Here is an 11649-nt window from a genome sequence, read left to right as displayed (position 1 = left end):
CACCACCACTACAACCACCACCACTCCAACCACCACTACAACCACCATCACCACAACCACCATCAGCACCACGACCACAACCACCGCCACCACCACAACCACCACCACCACTACACTGGTTGTGGTGGTTGTGATGGTGGTGGTTGTGGTTGTGGTGGTTGTTGTGGTGGTGGTTGTGGTGGTTGTTGTGATAGTGGTTGTTGTGGTTGTTGTTGTGGTGGTTGTGGTGGTGGTTGTGGTAGTTGGAATGGTGGTTGCTGTGGTTGTGATGGTGGTTGTTTTGGTTGTTGTGGTGGTTGTGGTGATGGTGGTAGTTGTGGTGGTGGTGGTGGTTGTGATGGTGGTTGTTGTTGTGGTGGTGGTTGTTGTGGTGCTGGTTGGGGTGGTGGTTGTGGTGGTTGTGGTGGTGGTTGTGATGGTGGTGGTTGTTGTGGTGGTTGTGGTGGTGGTTGTGGTGGTAGTTGTGATGGTGGTTGTTGTGGTTATTGTTGTGGTGGTTGTGGTGGTTGTGGTGGTGGTGATGGTGGTGGTGATGGTGGTTGTAGTGGTGGTGGTGGTTGTGGTGGTGGTGGTTGTGGTGGTGGTTGTGATGGTGGTGGTTGTGATGGTTGTGGTGGTGGTTGTGGTGGTGGTGGTTGTGGTGGTTGTGGTGATGGTTGTGGTGGTTCTGATGGTGGTGATGGTGGTGGTGGTTGTGGTGGTTGTGGTGATGGTGGTGGTTGTGGTGATGGTGGTGGTTGTGATGGTGGTGGTTGTGGTGATGGTGGTGGTGATTGTGGTTGTGGTGGTGATTGTGGTTGTGGTTGTTGTGGTGGTGGTGATGGTGGTTGTGGTGATGGTGGTTGTGGTGATGGTGGTGGTGGTGATGGTGGTGGTGGTGATGGTGGTGGTGGTTGTGATGGTGGTGGTTGTGATGGTGGTGGTTGTGTTGGTTGTGGTGGTTGTGATGGTGGTGGTTGTTGTGATGGTTGTGGTGGTGGTTGTGGTGGTGGTTGTGGTGATGTGGTTGTTGTGGTGGTTGTGGTGGTTGTGATGGTGGTGATGGTGGTGGTTGTGGTGGTGTTTGTGGTTGTGGTGATGGTGATAGTTGTGCTGATGGTGGTGGTTGTGGTAGTGGTGATGGTTGTGGTTGTGATGATGGTTGTGGTGGTTGTGGTGACGGTGATGCTGATGGTTGTGGTGGTGATGGTGGTTGTGGTGGTTGTGGTGATGGTGGTAGTTGCGATGATGGTGGTGGTTGTGGTGGTGGTGCCACCACCACAACCACCAACACAACCGCCAGCACTACAACCACCGTTGTAGTCACCACCACTACAACCACCACCACTACAACCACCACGACTCCAACCACCACCATCACTACAACCACCATCACCACCACAACGACCATCAGCACCACCACCACAACCACCACCACCACCACCACAACCACCACCACTACAGCCACCACCACTACAACCACCACCACAACCACCACTACCACTACAACCACCATCACCACCACCACAACCACCATCAGCACCACCACCACAACCACCACCACTACAGTCACCACCACCACTACACTGGTTGTGGTGGTGGTGGTTGTGGTGGTGGTTGTGATGGTGGTTGTGATGGTGGTTGTTGTGGTTGTGATGGTGGTTGTTGTGGTTGTTGTTGTGGTGATGGTGGTAGTTGTGGTGGTGGTGGTGGTTGTGGTGGTGGTTGTGGTGGTGGTTGTGGTGGTAGTTGTGATGGTGGTTGTTGTGGTTATTGTTGTGGTGGTTGTGGTGGTGGTTGTGATGGTGGTGATGGTGGTGGTGATGGTGGTTGTGGTGATGGTGGTGGTGGTTGTGGTGGTGGTTGTGATGGTGGTGTTTGTGGTGCTGGTTGTGATGGTTGTGGTGGTTGTGGTGGTGGTGGTGGTTGTGGTGGTGGTGGTAGTTGTGGTGGTTCTGATGGTGGTGATGGTGGTGGTTGTGATGGTTGTGGTTGTGGTGGTTGTGATGGTGGTGGTTGTGGTGATGGTGGTGGTGATTGTGGTTGTGGTGGTGATTGTGGTTGTGGTTGTTGTTGTGGTGATGGTGGTTGTGGTGATGGTGGTGGTGGTGATGGTGGTGGTGGTGATGGTGGTGGTGGTTGTGATGATGGTGGTTGTGATGGTGGTGGTTGTGATGGTGGTGGTTGTGTTGGTTGTGGTGGTTGTGATGGTGGTGGTTGTTGTGGTGGTTGTGATGGTGGTTGTGGTGATGTTGGTTGTTGTGGTGGTTGTGATGGTGGTTGTGGTGATGGTGGTTGTTGTGGTGGTGGTTGTGGTGGTGTTTGTGGTTGTGTTGATGGTGATAGTTGTGCTGATGGTGGTGGTGGTGGTGGTGGTGATGGTTGTGGTTGTGTAGATGGTGGTGTTGTGGTGACGGTGATGCTGATGGTTGTGGTGGTGATGGTGGTTGTGGTGATGATGGTGGTTGCGTTGATGGTGGTGGTTGTGGTGGTGGTGGTGCTGGTGATGGTGGTGGTTGTGATGGTTGTGGTGGTGATGGTGATTGTGGTGGGGTTTATGATGGTGGTGGTGATGGTGGTTGTGGTGGTGGTTGTGGTGGTGGTGGTTGTGGTGGTGATGGTGGTGGTTGTGATGGTGGTGGTAGTTGTGGTGATGTTGGTGGTTGTGATGGTGGTGATTGTGATGGTGGTGGTTGTGATGGTAGTTGTGGTGATGGTGGTGTTGGTTGTGATGGTTGTGGTGGTGGTGATGGTTGTGGTTGTGATGATGGTTGTGGTGGTTGTGGTGACGGTGGTGGTGGTTGTGGTGGTGGTGGTGGTTGTGGTGGTGATGGTGGTTGTGGTGATGGTGGTGGTTGCGATGTGTGGTGGTGGTGATGGTGATGGTGGTGGTGTGATGTGATGGTGGTGATGGTGGTTGTGGTGGTGTTATGATGGTGGTTGTGGTGGTGTGGTTGTGGTGGTGGTGGTGTGGGTGATGGTGGTGTGTTGGTGATGGTTGCTGATGGTGGTGGTTGTGGTGATGGTGATGGTTGTGATGGTGGTGGTGGATGTGGTGATGGTTGATGGTGGTTGGTGGTGTGATGGTGGTGGTGGTGGTGTGTGTGTGTTGATGGTTGGTGATGGTGGTTGTGGTGGTGGTTATGGTGGTGTGGTGTTGGTGGTGTGGTGGTGTTGGTGGTTGATGTTTTTGTTTGGGTGGTTTGTGAGTGGTGGTTGTGGTTGGTGGTTGGGGTAATGGTTGTGGGTGTGGTGGTGGTTGTGATGGTGGTTGTGGTTGTGATGGTGGTGGTGGTTGTGGTGGTTGTGGTGATCGTTGTAGTGGTTGTGATGGTGGTGGTGGTGTTTGTGATGGTGGTGGTTGTGGTGATTGTTGTGGTGGTTGTGATGGTGGTTGTGATGGTGGTGGTTGTGGTGATGTGGTGGTGATTGTGGTGGTGATTGTGGTTGTGGTTGTTGTGGTGGTGATGATGGTGGTTGTGGTGATTGTGGTTGTTGTGGTGATGGTGGTGGTGGTTGTGATGTTGTGGTTGTGGTGGTGATGGTGGTGGTGGTTGTGATGATGGTTGTTGTGGTTGTGTTGGTTGTGGTTGTGGTGGTTGTGATGGTGGTGGTTGTTGTGGTGGTTGTGGTGGTGGTTGTGGTGATGTTGGTTGTTGTGGTGGTGGTTGTGGTGGTTGTGATGGTGGTGATGGTGGTGGTTGTGGTGATGGTGGTTGTTGTGGTGGTTGTGGTGGTGGTTGTGGTTGTGATGGTGGTGGTTGTGGTTGTGGTGGTGGTGATGGTTGTGGTTGTGATGGTGGTGGTTGTGGTGATGATGGTTGTGGTGGTGGTTGTGGTGATGGTGATGGTTGTGATGGTGGTTGTGGTGGTGGTGGTTGTGATGGTGGTGGTTGTGATGGTGGTTGTAGTTGTGATGATGGTTGTGGTGGTGGTTGTGATGGTGGTGATGGTTGTGGTGGTTGTAATGGTTGTGGTGATGGTTGTGTTGGTGGTTGTGGTGATGGTTGTGATGATGGTGGTTGTGGTGGTGGTGATGGTGGTGATGGTGTTTGTGGTTGTGATGATGGTTGTGGTTGTGATGATGGTTGTAGTTGTGGTGATGATGGTGGTTGTGATGGTGGTGGTTGTGATGGTGATGGTGGTTGTGATGGTGGTGATGGTTGTGATGGTGGTGGTTGTGGTGATGGTGATGGTTGTGATGGTGGTTGTGGTTGTGGTGATGGTTCTGATGGTGGTAGTGGTTGTTGTGATGGTGGTGATGGTGGTGGTGTTTGTGGTTGTGATGGTTGTGGTGGTGGTTGTGATGGTGGTGGTTGTGGTTGTAATGGTTGTGGTGATGGTGGTGGTTGTGGTGGTGGTGATGGTTGTGGTGATTGTTATGGTGGTGATGGTTGTGGTGATTGTTGTGATGGTTGTTGTGGTGGTGGTGATGGTTGTGGTGATTGTTGTGGTGGTGATGGTTGTGGTGATTGTTGTGGTGGTGATGGGTTGTGGTGTTTGTTGTGGTGGTGATGGTTGTGGTTGTTGTGATGTTTGTTGTGATGGTGGTTGTGATGGTGGTGGTGGCGATAGTGGTTGTGGTGATGGTTGTTATGGTTGTGGTGGTTGTGGTGATGGTTGTGGTGATGGTTGTGGTAGTGGTGATGGTGGTTGTGATGGTGGTGATGGTTGTGATGGTGGTGGTTGTGGTGATGGTGGGTGTGATGATGGTGATGGTTGTGGTGATGGTGGTGGTTTTTGGTGATTGTGGTTGTGGTGGTGGTTGTGGTGGTGATTGTGATGGTGGTGATGGTTGTAGTGATGGTTGTGGTTGTTGTGATAGTGGTGGCTGTGTTGGTGGTGATGGTTGTGGTGATTGTTGTGGTGGTGATGGTTGTGGTGTTTGTTGTGGTAGTTATGGTTGTGGTTGTTGTGATGTTTGTTGTGATGGTGGTTGTGATGGTGGTGGTGGCGATAGTGGTTGTGGTGATGGTTGTGATGGTTGTTATGGTGGTGATGGTTGTGGTGGTTGTGGTGATGGTTGTCGTGATGGTTGTGGTAGTGGTGATGGTGGTTGTGATGGTGGTGATGGTTGTGATGGTGGTTGTGGTGGTGGTGGTGGTGATGGTTGTGGTTGTTGTGGTCGTGGTGGTGGTTGTGGTGGTGATGGTTGTGGTTGTTGTGGTGGTGGTTGTGGTGATTGTTGTGGTGGTGATGGTTGTTGTTGTTGTGGTTGTGGTGGTGGTGATGGTTGTGGTTGTTGTGGTGATTGTTGTGGTGGTGGTTGTGGTGATTGTTGTGGTGGTTGTTGTGGTGGTTGTGGTGGTGATGGTTGTTGTTATGATGGTGATGGTTGTGGTTGTTGTGATGGTGGTGATGGTTGTTGTTATGATGGTGGTAGTTGTGGTGATTGTTGTGGTGGTGGTTGTTGTGGTGGTTGTGGTGGTGATGGTTGTTGTTATGATGGTGGTGGTGGTGGTTGTTGTGGTGGTGATGGTTGTTGTTATGATGGTGGTGGTTGTGGTGATTGTTGTGGTGGTGGTTGTGATTGTTGTGGTGGTTGTGAAGGTGGTGATGGTTGTTGTTATGATGGTGGTGGTTGTGGTGATTGTTGTGGTGGTGGTGGTGATGGTTGTGATTGTTGTGGTGGTTATGGTGGTGGTGATGGTTGTTGTTATGATGGTGGTGGTTGTGGTGATTGTTGTGGTGGTGGTGGTTGTGATGGTGGTGATGGTTGTGGTTGTTGTGATGGTTGTGGTGGTGATGGTTGTTGTTATGACGGTGGTGGTTGTGGTGATGGTTGTGATGGTGGTTGTGGTGGTGGTGATGGTTGTTGTTATGATGGTGGTGATGGTTGTGATGGTGGTTGTGGTGGTGATGGTTGTGGTTGTTGTGGTGGTTGTTGTGGTGGTGGTGATGGTTGTGGTTGTTGTGGTTGTTGTGGTGGTGGTGATGGTTGTGGTTGTTGTGGTTGTTGTGGTGGTGGTGATGGTTGTGATGGTGGTTGTGGTGGTGGTTGTGGTGGTGGTGATGGTTGTGGTTGTTGTGGTGATGGTTGTGATGGTGGTTGTGGTGGTGGTTGTGGTGTTGGTGATGGTTGTGGTTGTTGTGGTGGTGGTGGTGATGGTTGTGGTTGTTGTGGTTGTTGTGGCGGTGGTGGTTGTTGTGGTGGTGATGGTTGTTGTGGCGGTGGTGGTGATGGTTGTGGTTGTTGTGGTTGTGGTTGTTGTGGTGGTGATGGTTGTGATGGTGGTTGTGGTGGTTGTGGTGATGGTTGTGGTTGTTGTGGTTGTGGTTGTTGTGGTGGTGATGGTTGTGATGGTGGTTGTGGTGGTTGTGGTGATGGTTGTGGTTGTGGTGGTGGCCAGGTCGGTCCTGCCTGTCTCTCCCAGTCTGGGCCCAGCCGCCGCCTTCAGCCTTGACCTGGACGTGGACGATGGAGAGGTGGAGAATTATGAGGTGCACACCTCTCACTCACCACTCACTCACCACTCACTCACCACTCACTCACCACTCACCACCACTCACTCACCACTCACCCACTCACTCACCCAGCCATTCACTCACCACTCACTCACCACTCACTCACTCACCCAGCCACTCACTCACTCACTCACCCACTCACTCACCCAGCCACTCACTCACTCACCACTCACTCACCACTCACTCACCACTCACTCACCACTCACTCACTCACTCACCACTCACTCACCACTCACTCACCACTCACTCACCCAGCCACTCACTCACCCACTCACTCAGTCACCACTCACTCACTCACTCACCACTCACTCATCCTCTTACTCACTCACTCACCACTCACTCACCACTCACTCACCACTCACTCACCACTCACTCACTCACTCACCACTTACTCACCACTCACTCACCACTCACTCACCACTCACTCACCACTCACTCACCCAGCCACTCACTCACCCACTCACTCAGTCACCACTCACTCACTCACTCACCACTCACTCATCCTCTTACTCACTCACTCACCACTCACTCACCACTCACTCACCACTCACTCACCACTCACTCACTCACCACTCACTCACTCACTCATCCAGCCACTCACCCACCCACTCACTCACTCACCACTCACTCACTCACCACTCACTCACCACTCACCACTCACTCACCACTCACTCACCACTTACTCACTCACCACTCACTCATCCAGCCACTCACCCACCCACTCACCACTCACTCACCACTCACTCACCACTCACTCACCACTCACTCACCCAGCCACTCACTCACCCTCTCACTCACCACTCACTCACCACTCACTCACTCACCACTCACCACTCACTCACCACTCACTCACCACTCACTCACTCACTCACCACTCACTCACCCTCTCACTCACTCACCACTCACTCACCACTCACTCACCACTCACTCACCACTCACTCACTCACCACTCACTCACCACTCACTCACTCACCACTCACTCACCACTCACTCACCACTCACTCACCACTCACTCATACACTCACCACTCACTCACCACTTACTCACCCACTCACTCACCACTCACTCACCACTCACTCACCACTCACTCACTCACCACTCACTCACCACTCACTCACCACTCACTCACCACTCACTCACTCACCACTCACTCACTCACCACTCACTCACCACTCACTCACCACTCACTCACTCACCACTCACTCACTCACTCATCCAGCCACTCACCCACCCACTCACTCACTCACCACTCACTCACTCACCACTCACTCACCACTCACCACTCACTCACCACTCACTCACCACTTACTCACTCACCACTCACTCATCCAGCCACTCACCCACCCACTCACTCACTCACCACTCACTCACCACTCACTCACCACTCACTCACCCAGCCACTCACTCACCCTCTCACTCACCACTCACTCACCACTCACTCACTCACCACTCACCACTCACTCACCACTCACTCACCACTCACTCACTCACTCACCACTCACTCACCCTCTCACTCACTCACCACTCACTCACCACTCACTCACCACTCACTCACTCACCACTCACTCACCACTCACTCACTCACTCACCACTCACTCACCACTAACTCACCACTCACTCACCACTCACTCATACACTCACCACTCACTCACCACTTACTCACTCACCCACTCACTCACCACTCACTCACCACTCACTCACCCACTCACTCACTCACCACTCACTCACCACTCACTCACCACTCACTCACCACTCACTCACTCACCACTCACTCACCACTCACTCACCACTCACTCACTCACCACTCACTCACCACTCACTCACCACTCACTCACTCACCACTCACTCACCACTCACTCACCACTCACTCACTCACTCACCCAGCCACTCACTCACTCACTCACCACTCACTCACCCAGCCACTCACTCACTCACCACTCACTCACCAAGCCACTCACTCACTCACCCAGCCACTCACTCACCACTCACTCACCACTCACTCACCACTCACTCACCACTCACTCACTCACCACTCACTCACCACTCACTCACTCACCACTCACTCACCACTCACTCACCACTCACTCACCGCTCACTCACCCAGCCACTCACTCACTCACCACTCACCCAGCCACTCACCACTCACTCACCACTCACTCACCACTCACTCACCACTCACTCACCCAGCCACTCACTCACCCTCTCACTCACCACTCACTCACTCACTCACCACTCACTCACCCTCTCACTCACTCACCACTCACTCACCCACTCACTCACCACTCACTCACCACTCACTCATCCTCTTACTCACTCACTCACCACTCACCACTCACTCACCACTCACTCACCACTCACTCACCACTCACTCACCACTCACTCACTCACCACTCACTCACTCACCACTCACTCACTCATCCAGCTCTAAAAATCACTCACCCACTCACTCACTCACCCACTCCACTCACTCACCACTCACTCACCACTCCCACTCACTCACCACTCACTCACCACTTACTCACTCACCACTCACTCATCCAGCCACTCACCCACCCACTCACTCACCACTCACTCACCACTCACTCACCACTCACTCACCCAGCCACTCACTCACCCTCTCACTCACCACTCACTCACCACTCACTCACCACTCACCACTCACTCACCACTCACTCACCACTCACTCACTCACTCACCACTCACTCACCCTCTCACTCACTCACCACTCACTCACCACTCACTCACCACTCACTCACTCACTCACCACTCACTCACCACTCACTCACTCACCACTCACTCACCACTCACTCACCACTTACTCACTCACCCACTCACTCACCACTCACTCACCACTCACTCACCCACTCACTCACTCACCACTCACTCACCACTCACTCACCACTCACTCACTCACCACTCACTCACCACTCACTCACCACACACTCACCCCTCACTCACCACTCACTCACTCACCACTCACTCACCACTCACTCACCACTCACTCACTCACTCACTCACCCAGCCACTCACTCACTCACTCACCACTCACTCACCCAGCCACTCACTCACTCACCACTCACTCACCAAGCCACTCACTCACCCAGCCACTCACTCACCACTCACTCACCACTCACTCACTCACCACTCACTCACCACTCACTCACCACTCACTCACTCACCACTCACTCACCACTCACTCACCACTCACTCACCGCTCACTCACCCAGCCATTCACTCACTCACCACTCACCCAGCCACTCACCACTCACTCACCACTCACTCACCACTCACTCACCCAGCCACTCACTCACCCTCTCACTCACCACTCACTCACTCACCACTCACTCACCCTCTCACTCACTCACCACTCACTCACCCACTCACTCACCACTCACTCACCACTCACTCACCCACTCACACAGCCACTCACTCACCCACTCACTCACTCACTCACCCTCTCACTCACTCACTCACCCTCTCACTCACTCACCACTCACTCACTCACTCACCACTCACTCACCACTCACTCACTCACTCACCACTCACTCACCACTCACTCACCACTCACTCACTCACCACTCACTCACTCACTCACCACTCACCACTCACTCACCCACTCACTCACCACCCACCCATTCACTCACTCACCACTCACTCACTCACTCACCACTCACTCACCACTCACTCACCACTCACTCACCCAGCCACTCACTCACCCACTCACTCAGTCACCACTCACTCACTCACCACTCACTCACCACTCACTCACCACCCACTCACTCACTCACCACTCACTCACCACTCACTCACCCAGCCACTCACTCACCCACTCACTCACTCACCACTCACTCACCACTCACTCACAACTCACTCACCCAGCCACTCACTCACCCACTCACTCACTCACTCACCACTCACTCACCCAGCCACTCACTCACCCACTCACTCACTCACCACTCACTCACCACTCACTCACTCACCACTCACTCACCACTCACTCACCACTCACTCACCACTCACTCACTCACTCACCACTCACTCACCACTCACTCACTCACCACTCACTCACCACTCACCACTCACTCACCACTCACTCACCACTCACTCACTCACCACTCACTCACCACTCACTCACCACTCACTCACCACTCAACTCACCCAGCCACTCACTCACCCACTCACTCACTCACCACTCACTCACTCACTCACCACTCACTCATCCTCTTACTCACTCACTCACTCACCACTCACTCACCCACTCACTCACCCAGCCACTCACCACTCACTCACCACTCACTCACTCACTCACCACTCACTCACCACTCACTCACTCACTCACCACTCACTCACCACTCACTCACTCACTCACCCACCACTCACTCACTCACCACTCACTCACTCACTCACCACTCACTCACTCACCACTCACTCACCACTCACTCACCACTCACTCACTCACCACTCACTCACCACTCACTCACCCAGCCACTCACTCACCCACTCACTCACCACTCACTCACCCAGCCACTCACTCATCCAGCCACTCACCCACCCACTCACTCACTCACTCACCACTCACTCACCACTCACTCACCACTCACTCACCACTCACTCACTCACCACTCACTCACCACTCACCACTCACTCACCACTCACTCACTCACTCACCACTCACTCACCACTCACTCACCACTCACTCACCCAGCCACTCACTCACCCACTCACTCACTCACCACTCACTCACCACTCACTCACTCACCACTCACTCACCACTCACTCACCACTCACTCACTCACCCAGCCACTCACTCACTCACTCACCACTCACTCACCCAGCCACTCACTCACTCACTCACCACTCACTCACCAAGCCACTCACTCACTCACACAGCCACTCACTCACCACTCACTCACCACTCACTCACCACTCACTCACCACTCACTCACCACTCACTCACCACTCACTCACTCACCACTCACTCACCACTCACTCACCACTCACTCACCGCTCACTCACCGCTCACTCACCCAGCCACTCACTCACTCACCACTCACCCAGCCACTCACCACTCACTCACCACTCACTCACCACTCACTCACCACTCACTCACCCAGCCACTCACTCACCCTCTCACTCACCACTCACTCACTCACCACTCACTCACCCTCTCACTCACTCACCACTCACTCACCCACTCACTCACCA

At 53.4% G+C, this 11649-nt stretch overlaps 1 protein-coding gene across 1 annotated transcript in view; it reads left to right on the top strand.

Annotated features, from left to right (window-relative positions):
* Positions 1-7479, top strand: part of LOC142908389 (uncharacterized) — a gene marked incomplete at its 3' end in the record, with an annotated part of 63023 nt that extends 55544 nt beyond the window's left edge. The window contains exon 8 of the mRNA XM_076058985.1: positions 6330-7479. Within this exon, the coding sequence (XP_075915100.1) occupies positions 6330-7479 (1150 nt within the window). The remainder of the gene's footprint in view (positions 1-6329) is intronic.
* Between the last annotated feature and the right edge of the window lie 4170 nt (positions 7480-11649).

The sequence above is a fragment of the Petromyzon marinus genome, assembly GCF_048934315.1.
Source record: "Petromyzon marinus isolate PM22_M1 ecotype Great Lakes invasive population chromosome 83 unlocalized genomic scaffold, UKy_Petmar_22M1.pri1.0 chr83_unloc.2, whole genome shotgun sequence".
Classification (NCBI taxonomy): Eukaryota; Metazoa; Chordata; class Hyperoartia; order Petromyzontiformes; family Petromyzontidae; genus Petromyzon; species Petromyzon marinus.
The sequence above is the reverse complement of the archived record's forward strand: the minus strand, read 5'-3'. Positions and strand labels throughout refer to the sequence as shown.